Consider the following 27599-nt stretch of genomic DNA (forward strand, 5'->3'; position numbering starts at 1 on the left):
CACACACACACTCTCTATCCATCCATCCAGCCCAGCTCAAGGGCCTCAGCAAGTGGGCTCCCACCTCATGCTAGGGCCTTGGCCACATTAGCAGCCTGGCGGGAGATAGGCTGGCTGGGCTCGCCAACAGCCTCCAGCTAACGTCCTCCCACAAGAGAGCTGGCACCCTTTAGACAAGCTGGAATGGTCACACAGTGGGAAGAATCTAATCCGGTTTGAGTCTTCTTTTTTTTTTTTTGTTTTCCCTGTGTGTTGTCCTCAGCCACCATGGGGCTTATTTGGGACACTTTCCACTCTAAACAAATATGAAATATGAGTGCTGTATGTGATGTGTGCTCACTGGGAATTATTGGATTAAATGGTTGGAACACAGAGCAAGGTTAACGCTAAGAAAAAAAAAGCTGTGGTGCAGCAGTTATAGTACATGAAGCCAATTTAAGCCCCTTCACAGTGATATCACATGACAGCTTTATATGGTTTATATCCTTAGTGTAAGTATATCCTGCAGCGATGCCTCCCTGTGTGGATTAACACCTGAGTCATTGTTGACTGCCTCCATTTGGTCTGAGTTAGCCCGGCTTTAGCCCTGTTGCTATGATCATGCTCCAGCTGACAGCCATTAGGGTTGAAATGTACCGTACCTGCGTAAGGGATGGGTGCATCTTTGTCCAGGGCCACCAGAGGAGGATCAAGCAGAACGATGTCAGTGTTTTCAGTGATCACCCCATGGTATGATGTCTCAATCCACGGCTTGTGTTTATTCACTGAGGAGATAGAGAGCAAAGAGTGAAGTGTTAGTAAAATACTTCTGCTACAAGATGCAACAGAACTGTCTTCGCATGCTGAGAAATACTGTACATCTTCCATTTCATTTCGCCTGAAATGTCTGCCAGACAAAAAAAAAAAAACTTAACCTTGACATGCACACATGTGCTCTGTGCTGCTGCAAGAATTCACACAAATTTGTTTTTCTGTTCTTGGCAAAGCTCCTCCAGCCTCCATGTCTAGAAGACATCATCATTTTACTAATCTCCTCTGCTACCTCTTTTCTGTGTTTTGTTCTTTTCTTCTTTCAAACATTCCCTGCAGGTTTCCAAGCACTGTGCCATGCTTGATCAATGACCACCACTGTGCTGCCAGCAGAGGACTGTATTCAAGGCCAAGTCAAAACAAAGTTCATGAGCTGAGGGCCTGATTAAGGGCCATAATTGAGTAACAGCCCCCTGGGCTGTGTGTGGCAATGTGCCGAGCCACTCGCCATTTGTTTATATCTTACTGTCAAAAGAAAAAGAGAGAGGGGGGCGAGAGGGGTCCGGAGAAGCAACTGGAATCCTCATGTCCTTCTGAGTCCCTTTTAGCTGGGCCAGAAAGCCACAAATTACATTTTGTCCTCTCACAGTTCAAGTTGGTGGATTGAAAATGACACAATGCAAGCTTGTAATTTAAGGTCCCCAGGGAAAATTTGCTTCGGAAATATGTGGTTTAATGGGGAGCGAAGTCCATAAGCAATAATTACTCTCAATTCAGTGAAGGGAAACCATAGAAAGAGGACTTTCTAAGTGCTAATCAAGCAATCATTGTAACAGACCACTTCAGTTATGCATTGAATGCCAGTAAAAGCCATGTGGAAATGCTAAAATGTGTACTTTCCCATTGACCAAGACAGAAAAATGTTACCAGACATCATACTTTATATGTGAGTACTCACAGAACGCTGTTGCTGTTGTGAAAAAAAATGCAACTGCATTTTTTTAATGTGATTATCTGTTTTCACTGCACTTCATATTTGACTCAACAGCACTAAATCACCCTAAAATACACGAGAGCCAATCTCTTGACCTCCTCTTCTTTTCATATTTTTTTTTCTAGAAATGTTAGAAGTTTGAATAGCAACAGCGACACACTCGAAGCCTATAAAACATGCTTATAAATGTACTGTAAATATGATAAAGAGCCAAACTTGATTGATTTTTGATTTTTACAAGTTTTGTAATTATGTTTTTGAGGACTGTGGGAAGCAGCAAGAAGCTAGTGAGAACTGGAAAAAAAAACATGCTAACACTACAGTGATGCATATTCATGAGTGTCAGCCCAGAAAGCATCGCTAACGATTCGGCCCTGATACAGTAAGAGGAGATCATTTACAGGCGCAGATAGATGGGAAGACATTAGTCTATTAGGATGCGATAAATATGTATGAGTTTGCTACAACAGTAAGGGGTAAAATGATACTGGATTTCAACTTTAAATGCCAAACCATGTCATTTTAGAAATTAACAGCTTGCTGATGGTGCTGTGCAGGAATTTCAAGGGAAAACATGATTAGCTGCCAAAGCTAAATCCAAGAGAGACAAGACTGTCAAAGAATGATCTTTTGGGAACATTTTGTTGTGAGACAGGTACAGAACAATTTGCACCCCGAAACTCGTTTCATATCTGGCTCTGGATATAAAACAACCAAACCTTTTAGCAGAACATTACCCACTGGAAGTGTGTTATCATGAAAAGAAAGACAGAAAGTGAGAAATTTGAAAGCAGATGAAAAAAGCTAATCTGCTGCTCCAACTCGGGACAAGTGCATAACCCCAATAAATGTGTAATACAGGGTATAACACTATTTGAGCACAATGCGTGACAGCTAATGAGGAGTCTGGAGAATTTAAAGGGCTTTGTATTCAGTCGTCTCACAGCTTAGGAGCCCTGTTGACCTTTAAATCCTTGATGCCACAGTTTGTGCCACTCACCGTGACTACTTAACACTGTGTCAGGCTGACCTAAGTGTTCCGTTATCAGCATTACCAAAATTTTCTATTGTGGGAGCACAAAGTGATCCAGCTGCCATGCTATGATACTGCGGTGAAAATGGAGGCTTTCACTTGTCGCAAAATACACAACAGTGTAATGAAGGTGTTAAACAACCGAACATCACAATTAACTCTGATGTCTGCACATTGGTGACCTTTATGATATTACCAATACACGAGATTGAATGCATCTTTCCATCAGTCAGAACGGCCTGGTTGTGCTGCCGTTGTGGGGTTAACGACATCTCAAACCCTCGCCGCTCTCCGTGTGTGTGGGATGGAATGGTTTTTCACCAGGAGTGATGAGGGCATTAAAAGGAGCCTCCACCTCCAGTAATCTCCGCAGTGTCTTAATAGGGGTGCCACCTACATGTCAACCCCACCCCGCCAACCCACGGTCGCTGCTCATCCCATCACTAGTAAGACATACAACATTGACGCCATCTTAATAGAATGGAGTCCATGTATTGACAGCTTGAGACACGCAACTGAGTCATTATCATAAAATGGATGGACAAGCTCCTCTCTTCTTGCAAACAACGCAAGCTATCGAAGGTTGAGGAGGAGGGGCGAGGGGTGGAGAAATGAATGAGACAGACCATCAGTTCCTGACACTCCCGGGGGAAACATCGTAGCCGCTTACCACGATCGAAACCCCCCGGCTGCAAGCTCTAATGGCTTGACACTAAGTGATTAGCTACATACTCCTCCATGGCGACTTGAATCAAAACTAAACACAGTTAATCCTCTAATCAATAAGAAGGGAACATGACGCCAAACACGGCCAAATTTGTCTGCATCACAGTGCATGAAAAGTGGGATTTTCATCAGTAAGCAGCACTGTAAATTGCTGTGGAAGTGCAGGTTAACAAACAGGAATTTGTAGGCAGCACAAAAAACTACCAGGAACTGCCAGAAATTGACGTGGGGTTTCGATTGTTTGGCAGTTTTACAAGCCTGAGAAGCTTGGCAGTTGACCCCCCCAGCCTCTAGGTCTAGAGGAGGCTTTCACGTGTAAATAAATATGCTTTGAGATATACAAATGCAAATCAGAATAGTAGGGGAATTTCGACTCACCTTAGTACTGGTGCAGAGGTTACACCTTTTTCTAAAAGATACTAACTCCATGTTAAGAAGGTCTCTGGTATAAATGGATCAGGTTTAGTATAGTTATAGACTATATGTAAGTAAATATTCTATGCACTGTAATAAATGATTCTGTGGTCATGCATTTTGAAATAATGTATTAGGTAAATATATTCAGTATAATTGTGTCCTTGATTTTGTGCCAATTATTTAAGTAAATATAAAATAAAATCCACTTACTCTAGTTAAATAACACATAAGCACATCATAAATCATGTTTATGTAATTCCAAATAGAGAGAATATTGAGTGAATCCAACCTAATGTAATCAGGCAGTTTTTAATTGATGAGCACTTCCTGTCTAGGTATGTTTTTTTTTTTTATATATATATATATGCAGCAGGCTATCATCTAGCCACAAGACATTTGAAGAGAAGCAGACGGCAAGTGCCCCTCTTCTTCCACGTTGCACATCTCGTAAATACTTTTATAGAGGACAAATCTAAATTTAGAAAATGGTGCTTGACGTTACAAAAGTTACATTAGTTAGCTGGTCAGGGCCCAGTTTCTGACTTTTCCCTCAGACTGGGTTCAGCTGCACAGGATTCTGTTGTCTAAATGGTCCTGTCGTTAAGTAGACTCCTGATTCGGGGCAACTGCGCTGTAAGGATGACACATGTACGGTGGGATATTCTACAGTACAATAAAAAAATAAGCGATCACAGGAAGACTCAGCTAGTCAAACTAATTAGGGGAGACGTGTGTCCAGGCCTGTGTGTGTCACAGGGCTGCTGTATAGCTGTGTTTGCTAGCATGGGGCATTTAGTGACTTTATTCATGATGTCACATTAATACAGGATTGTAATTCTCCCTTTCTCTCCCTCTGTCCATGGAGAGGATGGCTGCTTTGAAAGCCAAAGTAAACTGCAGCACCAGTTTGGAGGAGATGAAGAGGTGAAGACGGGCACTCAATTGGGTGCAAAATTACATTAAGAATATATTTGGTGACAAGGTTTGCAGTGATTAAATGTGCCTACAAACTGCTTAAACTTGGATATATTTGTTCACAAAAGTGACTTGTCTTGTATTTTATAGGAAATGGTGCATCTTCACAACTCTGAAGCAAATTGCAGGCGCTATGAACCAGAGCAAGGGTAAGATTAAAAGAGTAGGCTACATCCATTCTGCTGTGTAAAATTAAATATATACGTTCTCTGATCTATTTACATTTTGTTTTCACAGACTGGGCTTGAAATGAGGCAGTCACGTCTTATTTGGTGGTAGCTCTAGATGCAAGTCTGGATTTGCACAGTGTGGATAATGATGTCATACTATGTAAGTAACTTTTACTATGATTTTGTTTTTTTCTACTTTTACTACAAATGTTTTACAGTGAATTAGCTAGGCTATTTCTGTTTTTTATTCATAACATACTCATTTAATTGTTTTCCAGCTACCTGTGAGACCTTCCAGTGCTTGACATTAATTTTGTGAAGCACTTGTCCTTCAGATAATAAATTTACCTTTCGTTTGTCCAGGCACAAAAGTCATTTGTCTGAGTAAAAATGAATATTATTTACTTTTTGCAGAATCAGAATTCAGACCAACAAACAGTTCAGAGTATCCAAACAGTGTCAACATATAAATGATTAAATTTCATTAAAGCCACTACTTCCCTGTTAATGAGCTTTTCATTTGTTCCTGAATTGCGAAGCACTTTGTAAAGTCTGTTTCAAAATGAGCTCTATAGATTAATCATTGATCATCCTTCTGACATTTAATAATGATGATTGACAGTGTTTTCCCTAGGATTTTGGGGTTGGTAGACCCCCTGAAATTACTAGTTTTGTCATGGGCGGGCACATCATGGAGACGTGGTGTTGACAGTGATGTCATAGATGTGCACAGTAAGGTGGTTGTCCATATGGGTGGATTTCTCTACACTGAGCTGAAACAAGTGCACAAAAATTAGGTACATAAATATTAACAATATTTATTTACCTATTTTTTTAAATATTAACAATATTTGAATAAAAGTAGGCCTTACGATGATCGTGATGATTATGATGATAGATGGACCAACTAGTCTCGATCTTAAAAACAAATCTCTATTCTAACACTGTCTATATAGTCCTCAATATATATTAATGTTTGTAATATAACAAAATAACAAAACTGACTAATGGGGGATTATTTTGCTCAAACTTAAATCCAATTCAAGACAACAGTTTGACTTATAGATGGATCAGTCAGATGAATGTTGAATCAGCATTCTGTGTTTCCTGATAACAGCTTAAGATCAGAATCAGTTCTGATCTTCTGATCTGACTCTCACCTTGACCCACCCTCCACAAAATCTCATTATTTCAGCTTGCATTCATGAAAACCACATTTCATTAACAATTAAATAAGAAACAAGCATCCAAATGCTCCCAATCTGCTTGGACCTCGATGCTGTTTGCAGCTATATTTATTATTATTATTGTAAGCAGTAGGTGATTTGAGGGGGAATGCCATCCACCTTATTAGCAAAATGACCAGAATGCATCCCCCCTTTTAACCTTCCACCCCCCCTCTCCATCCCCTAGTGGCAGAGGGAGTGCAAGGGCAGAGGGGTTGTTTAGTTGAATATGTTAGTCTAGTCTACCTGACTCATTGATCTTTTATGACTGAGGTTTGTGCAAGTTAGAATCTATGGCTCTGACCATGACTCTGAAATATCAGTAGGCTAACTGTGCTGTGTATTAATAAATCCATGGCGCTGTCCGTGGTGCTGAAGTAGAAGACAGATTTGTAACTGCGCCTTTTTCTCTCAGTTTCACCCTCCTCTTGGTTTTTGTCTTGGATCTATAATATTCTCTAAACTATATACTATAAATACTCAATTCTATACTATATTGTAGCCTATATACTCTATAGAGTTGTGTCACCTTCATGATCAAAGTGAAAAGTAGCAACATGTAGTCACAGAAGAGAAAGAGGATCATAGAGACACGCTACTGCCTGTAGTATTCCTATTTCTATGATCATTCAGTAGCATCTTTGCTGCTGAAAATACACCCCCAGACCAAGCCACCTCTGTAACAGAGTATTTTAGGGGAGACATGACTATAGATATAGTTTTTACTATGGATGTTTGGTGTAACCTGGGATTGGAGCTGACCGCACTGCTCAGCTGTCACAGTTACATAATTTGAGGTAAAGTTTATACCATCAAAACTATGGTGTGTTTTTGAAAAATAAGCATTTTTAAAATGCTCAATGTCCACATCCAGTTAAAGAATAGACCAACACAAAATCTGTATTTAGCCTTATAGCAGTTCTATTTAATTGAAATTATAATTGCAATTATAATATCAAGAATTAGGCTAGGCCTATATGAAAATCCTGCAGTCCTAGGGTTAGTGTTAACCCTAACCCTCCCATTGGACCTTCCCCCCTGTTAAAAATGATCAAATCACCTACGGATTGTAAGGGGGTGAGGATCTTTACCCAAGCCTTTATTATAATGGCCCTATTGGTGACCAATAGCAATAGATCTTCCAACCAATCACAAGTGATTTTTTTCATCGCTCTCCGAGAAACTCCCCTGATTGAATAAAGGTTTTAAAAAAGCCCCTGTTCACACCTGACATTAACATGTGTCTCCACATGCGTCTCCAACTATCCAGCAACGTTTAGCTTCTGAAATATTTTTTTTAGACAGATAAACGAAAAACAAGTTAGTTTCTGGTTTTGGTTTAATTTCTATTCTAACTGTCGATTTGAGGAGGCATTGCGTTTACACTAAAAGACTGTGGCCACATGCAGCCCAGACCACCTCCAAATGTGGTCTAAGTGATCGGATCTCAACCTGTGCATCTTGGGTGCGTTTACACCTGTATTTAGAGCTGTCCACTTGTGATCGGATCACCCAAGATGCATGTTAATGCCAGGTATAAACGGGGCCGAAGTCTGTGGTTTCATCCGATGCTTGAATATCTGAGTGAGGCAAGTTCTAGCCGGGCCAGGTTTCACTGCTATTCAGATGCTAATTATAGTCATTCACACCTGCACTCCACCGCTCTGCCCTCCACCTCCCTCCTCTTCCTCCCCTTGCTGCCAGTGATTCGATCCAATTTATAGCACAGGCGAATGCGGAATTCACAGGCTGTAAACAGCCGTTAACTGCCAGGATTTAGTAAGGTTTGCAGGCGTTCACGAGGCCGAAAATCTGGTTTATCATGCACTTTAATTTCACTCTGCTGGTAGAGTCAGAAAGAAGCATTTCCAGGAGTTGCTCTATTTGCTGAAAGTCTTCTAGTTTTGTGTGGTAACGACTCACCCCAATGAGAAGATTTGTCCTCACGACAGTTTGATTGAACTGCGTAGTGCTCATCTACGGCACAGCCTTCAGGCTTCCAACAGCCTCTAATAGGATGTGTGCTTAAAAAAAAAAAAAAAAAAATCAGGAAACACACATGTGAGAAAAAAGGCATGAGCTGCACTCCAAGTGACCCCAATTTTTAAAAGCAAACACCTTCATTGGCTACTAAAAGCACTCAGTAAATGGCACGCGATAACCTCTGTTTGTGAATGGAGGGAGGTCAATTTTCCAGCATCTTATAAAATCTTGTGGCTGCTTGGCAGAATACAACTAACTGAGATGCAAGGGCTTTTTACATCTTAAGGACAGTGCAGGGATCAAACACACCATTCTGTGTTCCATCTGTTAACAAGCGGAGGAAACTGCTCATACGAGATTCTTGTGTTTGCTTATTTAGACCTGAGCTGGGATTCAAATACCATGACCTTTTTCCACTGTGTCACACAGAGGAAAAGCAGTGGGGTGAATTCTGTTAACTTGCTTCAAGGCAGGCTAGCCGAAAATTCTTCTACTTAATATAAATTCTCTCAGAAAGATTGTAACTTCATTTTAACCTTTAACTTAACTTTTCTTCATTTTGCGTTTAATGAAAAGCAACTGAATCTTTTATTGCCTTCAGCTGTTGTATATTTTCTGCTCTTGATGTATTAAATATGTAGCAACTATATTAATAAAATGTATTACTAGTACATTTCAATAATAAGCACTTCCTTTTAATTTTGTCTTTTCACAAATGAGTGGAGTTAAAGGCCACTGAACAATTTTTGTTCCTCAAATCAATTTAATTACAGGGGTTGAGGGATACACTTATCAAACCTGTACAGGCTAATATAATCAGGTTGTGTGACAGCTGAAAGGTGAACGCTGGAGCTCGGCTGCCCTTTACTGCTGGCTGCTGGTCAGCAGGACTATCTCCCTCCGCCATTTCACTGCCAATTAAGCAGGGAGTCGTGGATTTGACTTGAGGCTCTGAGCATGGCAGAGGCGCTATAACGGCTGATTAATCTCTGACCAGGCGATGGTGTGCCTCCGTAACTGTGCTGCCGGGTGCCACCTCCTAACGGGCGGGTGCTGCAATCTGAACAGGCCCCGGAGGGACAAGGGAGGAAGAGAAACAGTTGTAATTAAAAAGAAATCTGTAGGAAATTAAACTCTGATTGATAAGGTCAACAAACGGGGCTGTGATGAATACATCAGCATAATGAAAAGTACACGTAGCAGAGACAGTTAGCCATTACTACGACCAACAGGCAATTACAGCTACACGGCAATCTGGGAGCTCATGCCAGCTTGGAGAGGCTCGGAGATGTCCATCAACGGGTCACTGCGAATCACCGAGAAACATCCCTGCTCTACGAACGCCAAGGGACGTGTCTCAGTTCTCTTTTTTCTTTCCTCTCAACCACTCCATCGTCGTAGATATGTGTATACTTTGAACCTTGGAGATCTTTGCAAACTTTAATCTTCTCTCCACTCGGTGCGCTGGCTTCGTACTTCACAGAGCAAGCTGACAGGAACCATCTGCCAGGAGAGGACTTTATTAAATATAAAAGCTTTCTAAGTAGATTTCTCGTCAAGATACATTGAGTCCTCAAGTTCCTAACATTGACTTTGACATGAGATCAGTTAGACTAAAGGGTAACACATGAAGACTGCAAGCTAATAAACTGACATGACACCATGCATGAAATTTTTATTTTTACTGCTAATTTATAAAATATACAAGCTGAATCTATACAGCCTCATGGTTATTAAAGAGTTGCTCCAGTGATTTAGCATTGAACTTCCGTAGAGACGGGGTGACTTAACATGTCAAGTTTCAAAAACACTGAATTCTACAATTCCCATAATCCAACTCACTCCCTCCGTGCCTGCTAATTACCCACATCGTTAAAATCCCATGCCTCCAGTTTGTAATGCAGGCTTTCTGTAAAAAAAAAATTTAAAAAATCAAATTCTCAAGCCAAATCTAATATTACCATGATGACATCATCTGGGTAATTTTCTCAGACTTTGGAAAGTTCCTTTAAAATCCACAGAAGACATTATACAATTGTTATTCATTGTTATTAAGTACTACCCTCTCTTTACAAGTGCACTGACCTCATTATGAATTTTTTTTAGATAATTTCTTCTGTTTAATAGAAATAATTTTCTCAAAAAGGTCTTTACTAAAAGAATATGTCACATGATTGACAGACTGCTGGGGAGACTGGGAAGGGGAATAGTTGTTGGCAGACTGCATGATTCTGTACTGCTGACAATTCTTCCCACAACTTGTTTGACTATTTTCTTTTGACTCCATGGAAACAAAGACTATGCAGAAAAATCTGTATCTTTATAGTATAGCCACAAGCAGTAGCTATCAACTTAATTCCCATTTATTTCACTAAACTACGATCTTGAAAGCAGATGAGAAGTGAATCTGAGCTTAGTTTTCCATCGCGCCAGTGTTTGCAATGTTAAATACAACTAGGGAACAAAAGCAAAGATTAAACTACAACAGCTGCCAGGCTCAACAAATAAATACGATAAAGAATTTTTGTGCCTGGGTAGAATACAAGCGAGTTCATTTCTCAGTCAGAGCATACGGCGAAGGGAAACTGTGGTACTTCCAAAACATCTGGGTCACACCGAGGCCGCCCCTACACGGTCCCTCTCAGGCAGCGACACCCTGACCTCTGCTGTGCTCGATACAGAACTCCCTCTGCTGTCCTCTCATCTCTCAACAGTGTTTGGAGGACATGAAATGGAAACTAAATTCCACACATCCGCTCCATCTAAGAAAAACCTCATGCCCTCCAGGATGTAATTGAAAATCATGAGTTGGCCTGAAAATAATTCACCTGTTGCACCCCCTGTTTGGCCTTTTGTGGCTGTTGTATGTTTGGATTTAGTTTCTTGAGATTATCTTTTTGTAGCCCTGGGCACGCTGAGATAAAGTAGAATCACATGGTGCTTTTTGGGTTCCATTGGGAGTGGAATAACCTAACAATTCAGAGGCTGCCCTGCAATACCCCCGGAGTGTGTGTCTGTGTGTGTGTGTAAATGTGTAGGTGTGTAAAACGTATAGAAACCTGTGCACGTCTGTCTATGTGTGTGCTGCTTTTGTGGCCCACGGCAGGTTGTGCATTCTGGCCATGATCCTGGCATCCTTGGTGCTTGGTGTGTATGTGTGTGTGTGTGTGTGTGTGTGTGTGTGTGTGTGTGTGCGTGTGTGTGTGTGTGTGGTATTTCTCATCAGGATGGTGGGGGAGATTCAGCGGCCGGCTGGAGAGCAGAGCAGTATTTCAGCAGGACTCCACAATGTCTGAGCCAAACAAATCTAAAGCTACGAGTGCAGACACTGCCCTGCGAAACCGCCCAGCGAGCGCTCTGACCGGGGTAAACAAAACACACAAACATTCAAGCTCAAAGGTTCACAGAAAGCAGAAGCATTCGTAAGGGTGCATTTATAGCTCTGCACTACACAGACAGAAAGAAAACACTGAGAGGAGGCAAGTGCTGACACACATGTCAGAGTCCTGCTTTATTTGCGCCTCAGTGAACAATGGCGTTTTTGTTTGTTTTTGACATTTCTCTCCCTTCTACTCCTTAACATTGTCCCTGCAGTCAAATGATAGAGCCCACAGGTCAGGCTTTCCATCTCCCTTAGCTGAAGAGCAACCTCCCTCACCTCCCCTCTTTATGGAGTCAGAACACATGAGCAAAGAGAAGCTGGAGATAGAGCGGAGAATGGAAAAGCGCTATACAAATTGTCTGAATTTGCCTCTGAGCCGTAAGTGACTGTGCAATGGTGTTACTGTATGTGTTGCACTACTTTCAGATGGGGACTTATTAACCTGCAGAGATAGGAAAAAGGCTGACTGCACAGTCACTCGGCTGCTCTGCTGCTCTGCTCCCCCCCCCTCAAGCTCCTGGGGAAGTGCGAGAAAAACAAAGAGAGGGAAATGTAGGACTGTTATGCATTAAGGTACATAGCAACAACAAAAAAAAAACAAACTAAAAACTAAAAGCATCCATCCAAATGACCAAGAGTGGATGTATAGGAGCTGAAAATGCACTTTTGGTGCCATTACCCCCAGCTATCATGACCCCTCTTTATCAAATGGCTTCAGAGTGACAAATGTTCCCTCTGTGAGTCATTTGAGAGCCATTATCCTGGTCCATTATTGTATGTGCAATTTGAGATGTGGCATTTACAGCTTTCTGCTTTTGCTCACGCACAGATGCACTCGGAGCATGTCAAGAGATACACCTACACAGAAAAGTGTCGACAGAGGTCAGGAGTCACATCATATATTCTGAACATCGAATGCATCTAGGATAATGATGTGAAAGCTATTCAGAGTACATTACCCAGTGACGACTATGATGGTACATTTACCTCAAGATCACAACATGTGGAGTTATTGAGTACGCCACATCCCCTCTTCTTTCAGGACAAGGTTATTTCATGACCTTGACAATTTAGCAACTACAATTATTACAAACATCATGTTTCCATTCAGACACTGTGCAAGTTTTAAGTGAATTAAGGTTTGTTTATTTGAATAAAACATGAATCAGCGCTAGTTTCCATGTGGGATGGGTACCGAGGACCAGTCTTAAAGTAGTGCCGGTTCCTGATTGGTCAGAACTGTAGTACCAATAAGCTCCAGCAGCATTTTGTTTGGCTATGGTTATTTAAACTTCATTAATTTGTTTGATTAATGTTCTGCATTTTTGTTTGCCTTCTGTTGAATACATTTTTTCCCTGCATCTAGCAGTCCACTGATGATGCACTAATTAACGTTGGTTTTCATTTATATTATCTGGACTGTAACATAGCTAACACTATGTGAATAGCAGTGGTGTGTAACAGGGGAAAAGGTGGCAAACTAATGGGACAATATGACGTATGTAGTGTTTTGGATTTTCTGAGCAAAGCGACTTGATTCTCCACAGGCCCTGCAGCCAGTCCACTCTCCCCAGCTCAAGCTGGCAAATGACTTCATGGTCAGGATAACTTGACACATCAACCTCAAGTCATGGCAGCACTTGGATGAAACAACTCCACAGTTACTAACTATAGAACACACCATCATTTTAAACACTACATTCACTTTAGCTTGGCTGGCTGTGTGATCAACATTAACTCTCTACTCTTAAATGTATGACATACATTTTCAAAGGCTTTCTTTACATCTGATGTGTTATCTGTTTAGAAGCATCACTGTTGTTAACAAGTGAGCCTGTGTGTGGAGGATGTTTTCCCTGTACCTACCAGCTATCAGACAACCAGTCACGTCTAGATTTCACACACTAAATAAATCAACAACAACCATAAACTAACTTTAGTTCTCTCTCCTTCCCAATAAACACCAATGAACAGCAGGCCATTATCACTTTGTAATTTTTATAAAATAAATAGATAAAGGGCACTGATAGGTGCTGACAGGACATTTTACAAACTACTGGTATCGGTAGAGCTTGGCTCCAATCGTGGCCGATGGCTACGCAGCCTGCGGGGACGTACATCACCAGTTTGTATGCAGGCTACATACACAAAGTCAGTAATCACCATTATAAGACTCAGGCGAAGTGCCTAAGTGTTTTTTCACAGAACGTACGCCGAATGAAAAGAAAAAAATCTATGCTGAGAGCTCTCTACCACATTTTGTTGCTCTCTTAGTTTCACTGAGGGTGGGGCTCACACACACACACACACACACACACACACACACACACACACACACACACACACATACACACACAGAGTGAACAGCAGAGCACAGAGGCTTCAGTGGACATAGTGAAGTGAATCAGGCGAAGTGAGGATGACTCAAAGATTATTCGAGTTGACAACAACTACGCTCGTTACTGTCAGTGCAATAAAACCTTTGTGAGTTAAAAGCCAATAGGTAATTTATCAAACCACCTGTTCAACAAGCATAAACATGTATATCCATCTGCTCTGTCCGCAGTCTCCCGGTATGTTTTATAGGACCACAGCACGCTTGTTACGCTAATAGCAAATTATTACGAACAAGCTAAAATGAAAGCTGTTAGTATGTAACCTAACTGTTTATCTTTGACACAAATCTTAAGATTTGGCAAATTCTTGTGAACTTATCTGCTGGTTGAGATGGCAGCACCCCCCCCCCCCCCTCTTCCCAAAGCAGCCCCTCCCTCTCAACCAGCAGCAGAGGGAGGAGGACAGGATGAATGACTGGCAGTGGATGATGTCTCTGTTCTTTATTCTTTCTAAACTTCACTCAGTATTTTGATGTCACAAATATTATTTATTTTACTGACATTTTAGATTTATTACTTTGAGTTTGAGTTTTGAGTTTGATGTTCAGTGATCCAGATTTATTTATTTACTTAGGTATTTATTACTTTGAGTTTGATGTTCAGTTCCAGATTATTTATTTATTTAGGTATTTATTACTTTAATTTTTTCGCACATGGGGGGGGGGATGGAGGGATATCGGCCTATCGGCTACTGGCTTTTTCCTGCTCCAAACTATCGTTATTATATCGGCCTTTTAAAATCCACTATCAGTCGACCTCTGGTTATAACCTTCTGCTTTGCTCTTGTCTGCCTCAGCCACGCATAAAAAAAGCTTTTTGTAAGATTTTGATTCCTTTTTTGAAATTCCTGGTGTTTCCACTGATGCTTTTTATGCACACACTGAAAACATGGATCGATCAGTAGTTGGGAACGTACCTATAGAGTGAATTTAAGATGTAGAACATTTTAACTATAGAATATAAAACACAGGCCTAGGCCATAGTAAAACACTCCTGCAGATTTAAACCACTTCTGCATTCCTTTGTGAGAAAAAGAGACAAGTTTTCAGGTCTTTTTGATCCCCGCAGAATTTTGTTCTGGCCAGTTTATGTGGCGCCTCGGGCCGGCTGTGAAACAGGGGGGTTGAAAACACACTGAGCAAATAAAAGTATCCGCTGTGTAATCCTTTTAGAATGGCTGAGCTTTTGAAGCGAAGGCCACGGTCTTATGGAACACGAGGTGCACTATGCACAGTAATCTGGTTAAAGAAATGTATGTGTGTGGTTTCATGTGTGTGTGTGTGATGTCAGGAAGCACTGGCATACAGACGCAACACTTCACACCTACACAGCATGACCTTGGGAACAATTTGTCCTTGTATCTGTTATTATGTAGCTTTAGTTGACTTGATGCATCTTTTTTCTTTCTTTTTTTCTACTGATCCTTACTTTTTAAAACTTTCAATCTCTTGTCCATACTAGAGATGTCAACGATTAACTGTTAATCGATGTCAATGGTTAACGGTTAACCGTTTACCGAGAATATTTTTGACCGGTCTATAGGTTAATTTGCATACTAGGGTCGGGTACTGAACTCGTTACTTCATGTTATTCACATCAGATCTATCGGTGGCAAATTTTGATACCTTGCACGACAGAGTGAGCGCAGCCCCGAAATAAGTTTTAAAAACACAGGTTTACCAAGTGAAGCGTCTCACATTGAGGCTGCGACACTGACAGGAGCACCATCCTGCAGATATAAAGAGATGCAACAGATCCATTTTACCAACCTGCATGGCGGCTAGCAGCTAGTTAGCATGGCTAGTATCGTTAGCATAGCCATAGACTGTATAAAAAGAAGGTGTAGCTGCGGTGTGTTTATGGTGTCAGTGTGCTCTGAAAGACTTCACAGCGTGGATCTAAAGTCACACAGCTGATGGCCTGTTAGCCTAGCATGCTAATCCTATGATCTATCTTTAATAACAGCATAGGTGTAACTTTGTTATTAGGCCATCACCCAGTTGGTGTGTTGAATGACTGAGACCATGTAATCTAATCAGTGTGGTAGAGGGCAAGATATTGAAAATGCTAATTAGATACCTCAAGCCCGAGTACGTTATGCCATCGAGAGCTACTGTGACTAAACACTTTGAAGTGAAGAGGGATGAGCTGAAAGTCAAGCCAATCAGGACAGACAAGCTACTTCTGACCAACTACTGCTGGACAGCTCTTACAGACAAAAGCTACATCACTACATTTCTTAAAAATTAACCAGTTAGTTACTGGTTAATGGGTGTTGGTCTATCGAAAGCAAAATGAACCGAAACCGACATCCCTATACCATATCCTTTCATCACTCAAACACATCCAATCAAAAGTTCACTTATGTAGCCGGTTGTTCTTTTCATTTTAACTGCCTCTATTCCACAGACTCATGCTTCGTTTCTGTCACACACACACACACACACACACACACACACACATTTAGTTCTCCGCAGCACTTAGTCCCTGGTGCTCTTGAGTGTGTTCTTGATTCCTCCTGGCAGTCTACTCCATTTTGCCTCTCTCTATCTTTCTCATATCACTCTAAAAATCGAAGGCAAGTGGGCAAGGAGATGTGATGAGAGGAGGAGAGTATCCCTACTGGGAGTCTCTTTGGACCCCCACACATACATGAACACATACACACACACACGCACACACACACACACACGACATACATACAAATAGCTCATCTCACCTCTTCCTGGAGGGCTGGAGGGAAGAGAAGAGAGAGCGGGTGCAAACTGAAACTTGTCATTGCTCCTGGTCTCTGAATGCCACACATTTCCCAAAATAGGGAGTTGAGGGGAGAGCAGACAAAGACAGAAAGTGAGGAGGACTTTGAGGTTACAGTTGCAGGAGGAAATAAGCTCAAATATGATGGTGGGATTTGTTGGACACACACACACACACACACACCCAGAGGGTGTCAATCTGTGCTGCTAAACATATCACATCGTTACCTTTGGCAACAGTGGCGTATGTGAAAGGCAGAGAGCAACTTCTGAGGAGACTGTTGGTCACCTGTTGAGAGATGAGAACATGGACACAAAACTATTCCACGTCTCCCTGGGAGATCATTGAATAACATCTTTTTCTGTGTGTCAGACTGTTATAAACTGCATTTTTGAAAGTATTGAAATGTATTGAACTGATTTGAAGTGGTGGTTGTGATAAACTATAAATGATGAATATGTGATTTTTTTCATGTGAAATAATTCAAATAAACTTGGCTAAAGAAGCTTAGTGTGAAGGATGATTTAAAGTCTACTAAACCACAAGACATATCATTTTAAAAAACTACTTTTATTTCTAAAAGATAGCTTTTCACACCTGAGGAAGGAGACTTTTAAATGTAATATTCTCTCAATGTATTCTCATGTTTAATAGGACTAAGCATTTCTTCAGCAGACTGACGCAAACCTGGCGTTATGGGCGGACCCAGGGGGGAGCGGGAGCAGGAAGTTTAAAAGTGGCGAGCTGAGGTTAGCATGAGTTTGAGTTTTTTTGGTGCTTCCTTTTATTGTGGACATTTAGACTTTATGGCACTTGAATTTATTAGGCAAAGGGCTCACTTTCATCTGTTAGTGTGTGAGTGTGTGTGTGTGTGTATGCGTGCATTTTGGTGATGCAATTTCTGTATTGTATTTCTGTAGTATATGTATGCCTCACTATGGCCTATAATGATTATATCAGATGATTATGACTTGTATTTGGTGCCGAAACAGTCATAAAATAAAAATGCAGTTGTAACCTGCGTTGTGTAGACAAGCACAGTTCCGCACTGGTCTTGAACTCACAGCCTCGTACATGGGAGGCAGGTGCACTAGCAGGGAGGTTAATATCTATGGATGTTAGCATCTGTCACCAGCACGTCTCTTAAGGTGTTGGGGAGAGGTTTACTCACTGCACAGCACTGTACCTGCTGGCTACCGCTGCACAGTCATGAGTGATTGCTGTTGCATTATTGTGTTGTAAACCCAATGCCTGGCCAGTTACTTTCCTCTGGCACCAGGACTGGACTGATGACGAGAGTCTTGCATGATTGGAGCAGCAGAATCTGTTTAAAGTTTTCATAGCTTGGATATTAATGTCGGTCTACTGTCACTCTACGTTGTATTATAACACGTTCAGCCTGTCGCACCAGCTGAATGCCAGTTTGATTGTGTGTTCGAGTGTTAAGTCAACACTGACTGCTTAGTTTCACTCTAAACCCACCACTTTGTTCAGTTGCACCATCTGTACTTGTGCTACAGCAGACATTTCACCTAGTGCCTCGTTAGGATAAAATAGGAGCGAAAGCCGCTACTGATGAGTGACAACAATGAACCTACAACAGAGTGTTTCATTAAAAAGTAGAAAGTAATGTGAACATGTGGACAATGTCATACAGCATGTGTACCTCATTAATAATTCAACAACCACTTATCTTTTAATCATTTAATTGCTTCTGTTGTACTTTGATATTTGATATTGATATGTTTAAACTGAGGTGATGATGGCTGTATCATTTTACCAACCTAAACTTATAACCTAAACAGCTATACATTAATGTTGTGAATGCAGCATAAAATCAGTGAGCATGTCAGTGTCACCATAAATTTAAATGGGTAAGTATCTTAATTCTACATTGGTGCAAGTACTTTTTACAAGCACTACGCTCAAACTAAACTATGTTTGAACTTCCTGTGCACATAAGCTGATGAAGCAGCCTGAAGAGATCTTGATCTGGCCTGATGGTCTACACTTTCCAACAATGAGCAATAAGACTGGGCACTGGAGTTTACTACAGAGGAAAACAATTGATAAAACCTTGTGTTTTTCTCCATCCCAGGCTGCACTGTGCAGTAGATGGTTACCTTTTTCATCCTACATCATACTGCACTTAATCTTTAAACCCAAACCTGGTGTTTCACATGTCTCGGTAGCACTTTTTTTTTATATGGATGACCTGAAAAGCTGGAGTTCATGACCATGAAGCCTTGACTGTGAACTGTGAGAACAGAAAGGCCTGGGAGGCAGCCATGTACATGAAAGGTAACAGTGCTTCAAACACGATTTAACCTCTACCATATCTGACAAATACGTGACCAATTACACACATAAAATGCACAGTCTCTCTTTCTCCCACACTCACATGCACATAAACACTGAGGCAGTAGCCAATCGGTCTTGGTGGTTGGACATGGTGCGGACATGTCTTACATACTGACAGCTACTTTCCTATCTGAGGGAGATGAAGGCAGGAGAAGAGTTATCACCTCCCTGAAGACTGATCACGGAGATACGCATGAAGACACAGGAACACATGTGACTGTCTCCTCTTGCTGTTGCTGTTTATCTTTTAAGTATTAAAATGCCAGCAGTAGGCCTCACACAAGGTTCAGCACCATGATTCAAGGTCCAACACTTCAATATTTCAGCGGCACATCATGAGTTGATTGCAGTTCTGGTGAAAAACACAAACACAATAGCAGACATTCAACACACACACACCCACGGTCGCCACTCCGATACTGCCAAGCACACTTATGTCCACGGGAAATTCAGAAAAATAATTATTGTGCTATTCCTCCCACTGACCAGCCCTCTTCATTTTGTGGTCCTTTTTGTACACCCTGGGTCCAACCTGCTGTGTGTGGCACTAGCACGAATGCTAAAGCAATCAGCTATTTAGAAAAAAAGGCACGTTTGTGCATTACAATACCCTCTCAACCTCTTTTTAACTCTGCCGAAGTTCAAGTGGCTATTTTTTATTTTCCATTATACTGAAGAGAATGAGAGGGAGACAGAAAAAGCACACTGTTTATTGCAGATAATTTGCTGAAAAGTTGCACTTTGTTGTTTTGTGCAGGAAATTAATTCAGGTGGAAAACACATGGGGGTTCAATGGATTAAGCCCAGCATCTGTTTGTGTTGTATTGTACTGTGGGCACTCTGAAAAGGCACCTGCTTTGTAAAACAAGCTTCCGCCATTTCACAGCAACAAGGAAAAAGCATGTTATTCGAATGCAGTCGCATTATCCTTCTGACCCCCCATTTTCTGTCTTATTTAGCCTTGAGATCTGTGTTTTTACCAGTGGAGCTGGTAAATAAAGAGACAAATTGCCAGTAGCCAGAAATGGAACAGCAATGACTGGTGAGTAATGGGAGAGTCTGCAGTATGTATGAGGGAAGTGATTTGGGCTGTTATTGTTGCTCTGCACTATGTTGGTAGCCTTGACTTGGAAAAAAAAAAAAAGAGACTCATCAACAGCCAGTAGAGCAACAATCCACCTTACAGCTGACACACACACACACACAAACACACACACACACACACACACACACAGGAAACACAGGAATGCAGCAATGAACAGGAGACAACCTTGGTGGGTTCATTCATCGGCTGTCTGACGCCATCGCTCTCTGGGGAATCGTGATTCTCCGGGAGCTTTGAGGCCAGACATGCAAACACACCCACACAAAAGAAACTGTAAATACGACTGCATACAAAAAGAAATGTACAAATTCATTCAGGTCATTAAAAACAAATTTGAATGCTCAACATTCTGTGTCTCGCACAAACAAACACATGCACATGAATAACTGTGCTGTAATTTGTTGTGATGTTAGAGCTTCATAGTTTGGAAAAAGGTAACAAAAATCAATCAGACTTTTCAAACAGGTTAGCGCACTTACAGGTGACTGACAAACTATAAGACTAATAAGACTTAATAGGAGTTGAGAGATAAACAGTGAGAAAATGGAAGACTAGTGAACAACAAAGCCAGAGTATAGACATGAAAGAGAATGGGAATAAAAACTGAAGTAAAAAGACAATAAAAGGAAAGGACAACAAAGAAGAAGAGAGAAATCAAATTAAATCAAATTAAATTAAAGCCATCAGACATTCAAAGCAAAAGTTTATATTAAGAGACATCAATACTACTCCTTAATATCTCATATACTGCATTATCTCATAAACTAATTTAATTAAGGTTGGAGCACTTCTGTTTTTAAACTCTTAACTGATGAAATTTTAGATTTCGTCTATTTAAAATGTAGAATTTTGGAGATAAATGTTTCAATTAAAGAATAATTCTGGTTTCTTACTACCTGGATTATATTTCTGTAATGAATTACATAATTCCTATCAGTTATGATAACATCGCACTCATGAAAGTAATTGCTGAGATCTGGAAACATGGTGTTATCACTAGAAAAAGGTTTGACCAGGCGAGAAACACAAGCTTACACTTTAGCCAGATGACATAAACCAGCTGGTGGTTGGAACACCCACAAAGGGTCGCAGGAGACACCAAAATAATACATTATGTTCATTTTTTCAAACTTTCCCCTCCTCTTCGTTGTTTTTTTTTCTTGTGAATCACTCATTTTACTCAATGCTAGCCATTAGCAGGTGGTGTCAAGAGGTCACAAGAATGTTTCTTGGTTTTAAGGGGTCATTCACCAGAAAGGCTGGCAACACTGATCCAAACCTTTCTTTTTTTGGAAAGTGAGTGAACTGGAAATGACCATAATAATCCCTCACTGCACAGGATTTTTTTTTTTTAGATACAGCAAGTACAGTGAATCAAAGTGGAATCAGGAAGTCCGTCTGTGAGCTGTAATGGATGTTTACAATGCACAGCTTTGGCTAAGCTGGGGGGTTTATTTAAAACCTTGCGGATCGTCTAAAATGTGTTTCTCGACCTGCTTAGCTTCTTTTTAGCGACGTCAATGCACTTCCATCCTAAACCAGAATTATCCTCAGGAGAAAAACCAGGTTAATAAATAACAATGTTTTGGGGTTCAGGAGGTTAAATATTCCAAAGACCTAATCCTTATAACCATCTGGAACGTTTCAAAGACTTATGTAGACACACACAGACATGAGAAGCTGCAGAGTCTGCACTCTCATCATGATTTGACCGTTTTCAGTCAGGGAGAGGGAATCCTGTGGATATGGAGGGCTTAGTGAGTGAGAGTACAGAGGTTTAGAAGCTACTTATACTGCACTCTGAATAGTCCCACATATGGCATGTAGCTCTTTGTACCGCATGACCAGTTGGCTAGCTCAGAGGCCAATCATCTCTGACCCACTGCTACAGATGGCCAGGTGGGCAGGGCAGACAGATAGGCTTACACACAAGCAAAAATGTGTGGGGCTGTCAACCTTTGAGAGGTTAACAGACTCAGTCAGCATGGCTGAGGAAAAACAACATATTTACTTTCTCAAGGAAACACGTTGAGATGCAGAGGAGACAAAACGTTTCTGCCCGAAGGCTTCTTGGTGGCCTCCTTGACTTGAGCTCATCTCTTATGGATGCTAAATCTTTGACAACAGCCTGCTCATGACTGACCAGAGTGCCCAAGAAAAGCACTTCTAACCTTCCCCTCTACTTCAATACATTTGTCACAGTTTTGTCTGCAATGTTTCTTTGTCTTCATGATTTAGTTTTTGTCAGAAGATTCACTAACTTTAACCTAAAATCACTTGTCATACCTTGATTGCACATGATTCATCTTATTATTTGGTTTCTAACATCAGTTGACTGTTTAATAAATCGCTCCTCTGAACAGTGACCAATCATAGCTCAGCAACCGTAACTATGCACGACAGGCCCGCTACATTGAAGTTAAACAAGATTCTATTTCTGTATAAAATTGAGTTAAACAATCTTAACACTACCTGTTAGAAGAAGCCCTTGTGCTCTTGAGTCCAAGAGACAAATATCAGAGAAGATGCGTGTTTCTACAGCAACAAAGACCATCCACAGCCCTCGGATGCATCACAACCTGACATGTTATGTAACTCACTCAGCTACATTAGTCTCGTCAAATTGTTTTATCACACAAATGACTTTCACCCCTAAATGAAGAGTTTCAAAGTTTACTTTTCAGGTGTTTATCTCTCCAGCTAAATTTCTAACACCTAATCATCACAGACAAACAGTATCTCCAAAGCAAGGGTTTAATGTCAGCGTTCTCCTGTGATTTTAAATGGCATTAAGATGTGATTTTCATCTGATGGCTACATCAGCATTTAATATCAGACCCAGGGTCACATAGACCTCTGAAATGTAAAACTTAAAAGATGAGCATGTATATAATTTGTAGAATTACTGTTCTGCATTGCTTTACCCTTGTTAAATACATAATATAGACATATATTGTATAGGTTTTTGGTGGCACTACATTGCTGTGTAATAATGCATGGCCATTAAATACATTTTTAGAGATTTGTTTTCACTTTGACATAAAAGGAGTCTTGTTGATCATTGTAAAATAAAAAAACTGTTTTGTGGGACAATGATAAAAACAAACGATAAAACATGAAAAAGTCCGAGTTGGCGAACACTGTGTATAAATAATCCCACTCACATAGTTTGACCCGATGTTGTTTTTTGTCCTAGTTTGCTATTGTTCCACTCTATCTTTTCCCTCTGACTGAGATCCACATTCCTTCTTTGCTATTCACGACTCCCAGATTATACAAAAATAATTGCCTGCAATAAAGTATGAACTCTGCAATCCCATTACATCCCTGCAAGCTACAATCCAAATGTGTTGATTTGAATGGCTTCGCTTTGGGTTACACCCATCTCAACCTGGTTCCAATTATTTTGCCGAGGCGATGACAGGTCAACAAAGGCAATTACAACCCAACGGCTTTAGGGAGCTATTTTCAACACAGAAAAAAGGAGTAATTTAATTTAAATAGCTATGATTATTGAAATGTTCTTTACTGCCAGTTCGAACAGCTTGAATGTTTTATAATTTGACAACCTCTATTCATTTGCTTACAAGGAAATCCTGAAACTATTCAGTGCCGCACTCGCCAGAACAAAACACTGAAGAAAAGAAAATTTAAGGTGAAAACTCCTTAAAGGGAACACATGCTAAATACTAGAAGAGTCTACACATACTCACACAAAAGGATGAAATACTGAGAAAATCAAAATTTCAAACTAAACACGAAGATTGATCACACTAATGCATCTTTCCTGTGGCACAGCAGAGACAGCTCAGCATGTTCTTCATCATTCACAATCAATGGAAAATGTCAGAGCTGTGAGGCTGGAAATTCTAGTGTGGAACAGCACTGCACCCCTTTCAAGACTCACTTGACAGAGTGCTGAGAACATATGTATTACTTACAATAGCTTCTGTCTGCTAATCAGCTGTAGAGTGCCTGTGTTGTCAAGTGTGTGATAAATTGAGCTGAATACCACGGGGGAAAAGAAACCTATTGTGCTATAATCAGCCCAAATGATATTTGGTTATGAAAAGTGGCTTTAATCTAGAGCCAGAGTCTGCATAATGGAGCACAGCCATGCGTAGCGTGAGGCTTTGGTTTGGTGAGACTACCTCCAGACACTGGCCATTTGCTAGCATCATGACTGGTGAGGAGGATGAACGTTTTGCAGACATAATTAAGCTTCTTCAAACAGCCAAATTCTTAGAGCACATTAGGGTCTTAGCGAGATGATTTCGACACATGAGGGGAAGCGGATGCGTCGCTGTGTGACGGTCTTATTGTCCTGCTGTGACCTAACCATGAACTTCCCAACAAACCTCTGAGAGACCCTCATAACAATGTTTACAGTCGCCCCTGTAAAGAGAGGGAGCAGGATAACCCGCGCTGATGACCTTCATGGAAATAAAAGAAAGTCCTTGCACCTTGCAGCAGTATCCATCACACACCGCAATAAAGTGCCATAACCCATTCTACTGGCAGCTGTGTAACCATTTTTACAGCCAGTGCCCTAACAGAGTTCACATACTGTAGCATGACTCTGCCTCAGCCCGGATCGGCTCGACACATCTGCTGCCGTCCACGGGGCGCGGAGTCGCGTCCATCAGTATTCCAGGTAAGGTCTGGTCCCTATGAATATTTGAGTTGCTCGTAGACTCGCCACCGAGCGCAGCGTAAAGATGCTGTCTGCAGTTCAAAGGCCTCTTAGCATCAAAAGGAATACAGGGCTGAGGCAATTTCAGAGGAGAAGGAGGAGACAAGGGGGTGTGTCGGCGGGTTGCGCCGGGGGTAAGATGCAGGAAAAATCCCAGGAAGATTAGTCACAGGACATTAAGATGAAGCTGAAATGATAATAGTCTTCCCCTGTATGTGTGTGTGTGTGTATGTGTGTGATTTTTTTAGCTAAGTGAATCACACCAAAGCTCTTGCAGGTGTAAACAACAACGGGGAATACGATTTATTGGCAGCTGATAAAGATTTAGCTGAAGTCAGCACAGTCATTTGTGAGCTTGCATTCAGTGGTTGGTATTCATCAATCATCTTCGAGCTAGAGCGCTGATCCATAGTCAGTTCAGGTCACTCAGGTTAATGTGAATACGATGATCAAAGTCATTCAGTCAGTGATTCCAGCTCAGCACTCCTCATCTGTGAAACTGGATAAATATCAGCTAATGTGCTCATGGTTAGAGGCTAGCTGTCTAGCTCAATCTAAGCGGTGTAGTGGTGCGTATACTCATATCACATGTACACGCACGCGCACACACGCACACACACACACAGATTGAGTGGAGAAAGGTCAATCTTCCTTCTGTCTCCTTCGCTGTTCACACTGCCACATTCAGGCTGTGTGTAAGTCATTTCTCTCTCTCTCTCTCTCTCTCTCTCTCTCTCCCTCTCTCACACACACACAATGATAGAGATTTTGGGCGTTTGAGATGAATACATTCACTAACAAATCCAAATATCGAACCAAACAATTCTCAAGTGTTGAAGCAAGAAGGTGTGGGAGATTGTGTGAGGTAGTGCTGGTGGCTTTTCTCTTTGTGTATGTGTGTGTGTGTGTGTGTGTGTGTGTGGGCTCCAGGTGTGAAAAAGATTTTTTTTAAAAAAGCTTCATTGAACCTCCCTCTATTTTTTTTCTTTTTTGCCCACTCACGGTTTTGCGGGCAGCCATGATGACATTTTTTTTTGTTTCTGCTCATGCCTCTCTTCCCTGCGACGAGATAAAAAAAAAAAAAAAAAAAAAAGGAACTCTGTCCTTCATTCTTGTTACTGGCAAAATAAATATATTACAGCTATGCATGATCAGACTGCAGTGAGGGAGAAAGAAGGGATGAGTGAAGGGAAAAGAAAGAAGCGAGGGGGAGAGGGAAACACACTCATCCATTTTTCATGGCTCCTCGCTGCAGCTGAACCTGCTGGACCGGAGAGAGAGAGAGAGGGAGAGAGAGATAGAGGTGAATAGGAGAGGAGAAGAGAGCTTTTTTTTTTTTTTTTTTTTCTCCTTGATACAAGCTAATCTTCTCTCTTTTTTTGGTGTCCTCGCATGTTTACTAAATTTCACTGAGAAGGCCATACGGACGTTTTTTTTTTTTTTCGACTGATGCCTTCTGAAGCTCACTCTTCAAGGTTCTTCTGCTTGTTGCAAATTGATCAAGTCAACTGTCCACTGAATTCAGACTCTGCTCTTGACTACTAATAATTCTACAGCGCGGTCATTGCGTAAAAGAGAGCTTGGCTGTTCGATCCGATGCCAACAACTGTGTAACATGTGTCCGCCATGTTATGTATATACTGTCCACAATGTCAGCATACGTGCGTTATACAGATACATTATTCAGTCAGTGGAGCGTGCTATGTCAATCATGTCCTGACAACCACCCTGGGGGCACATACTGGAGGTCATGCTAGCGGGAAGTCAGTCATCAGCCAGAGATTGCAGCGGCGAAAACAGAAGAGGCAAAATAAAATCCAATCAATTCCTCATAACCGCTGTTCAATAATTGTTCATACTAATCAGATTACGTCGGTGGAGGCCACAAGACCTGGAAAATGATACCGTCCGATAAAAATCTCATGGATTAGTCATACACATATCTTGCCTTTATTATCATTTATAATATCTTGCTAGCTTCCATTCGGTGCTGATGTGTGAGCATGTGTGCCACTGGAAATCCGGATAACCTTTCAGATGATAATCTTTTTCCCCCATGACTCACACATTTCCCTCACTACATTATGCTAATGCAACATTTCAGCCACTAGCAGTCAATGAGAAAGAGACAGAGGGCCCTATTTTGGTGCAGTTGACAAAACAATGTGTAAAGCGGACAGGGTAGGGCAACTATGTTAAGTGTTTTTTATCATGGCTAGAGGCATGGAGCACAGTTTAATATTGTGGAGTATTAGAGGGGACATACAAACAGCGAGGGCGTTGAGGATGGAAACTAGTCATGGCCAAGCCAATCAGATCCTCTCATGATGGCTTCCTGACTGTTTTGTAATGGCGAGACCAGCTATCTATCTATCTCTAACACCACGTTAAATCAACTGTGCTATAGTGAAAGCAAGTAAGACGGCATTCAGTTAGATTTCACCATGTTTCCGCAAGACGATGTTACTAATTCTACCTGAGAGAGAGAAAAATCTTGAAATAAACTGATTGCCATAATAACCCTGTTTACATGAATGTCTAAAAAGATCTACTGCAGATTAAAAATGCATTACTTCAGGTGCAACTTATGCAAAACGTGTTAAAAATGAGGAGATAAGGCATGCAGTTGAG

At 41.1% G+C, this 27599-nt stretch overlaps 1 protein-coding gene across 3 annotated transcripts in view; it reads right to left on the bottom strand.

Moving 5' to 3' along the window:
• Positions 1 to 27599, bottom strand: part of LOC137185717 (calsyntenin-2-like) — a 246500-nt gene that overhangs the window by 145692 nt on the left and 73209 nt on the right. For all 3 annotated transcript variants that reach the window (XM_067594044.1, XM_067594045.1, XM_067594046.1), the window contains exon 2: positions 642 to 764. In XM_067594044.1, the coding sequence (XP_067450145.1) occupies positions 642 to 764 (123 nt within the window). The remainder of the gene's footprint in view (positions 1 to 641; positions 765 to 27599) is intronic.

The sequence above is a fragment of the Thunnus thynnus genome, chromosome 7 (assembly GCF_963924715.1).
Source record: "Thunnus thynnus chromosome 7, fThuThy2.1, whole genome shotgun sequence".
In the NCBI taxonomy this organism is placed as follows: domain Eukaryota; kingdom Metazoa; phylum Chordata; class Actinopteri; order Scombriformes; family Scombridae; genus Thunnus; species Thunnus thynnus.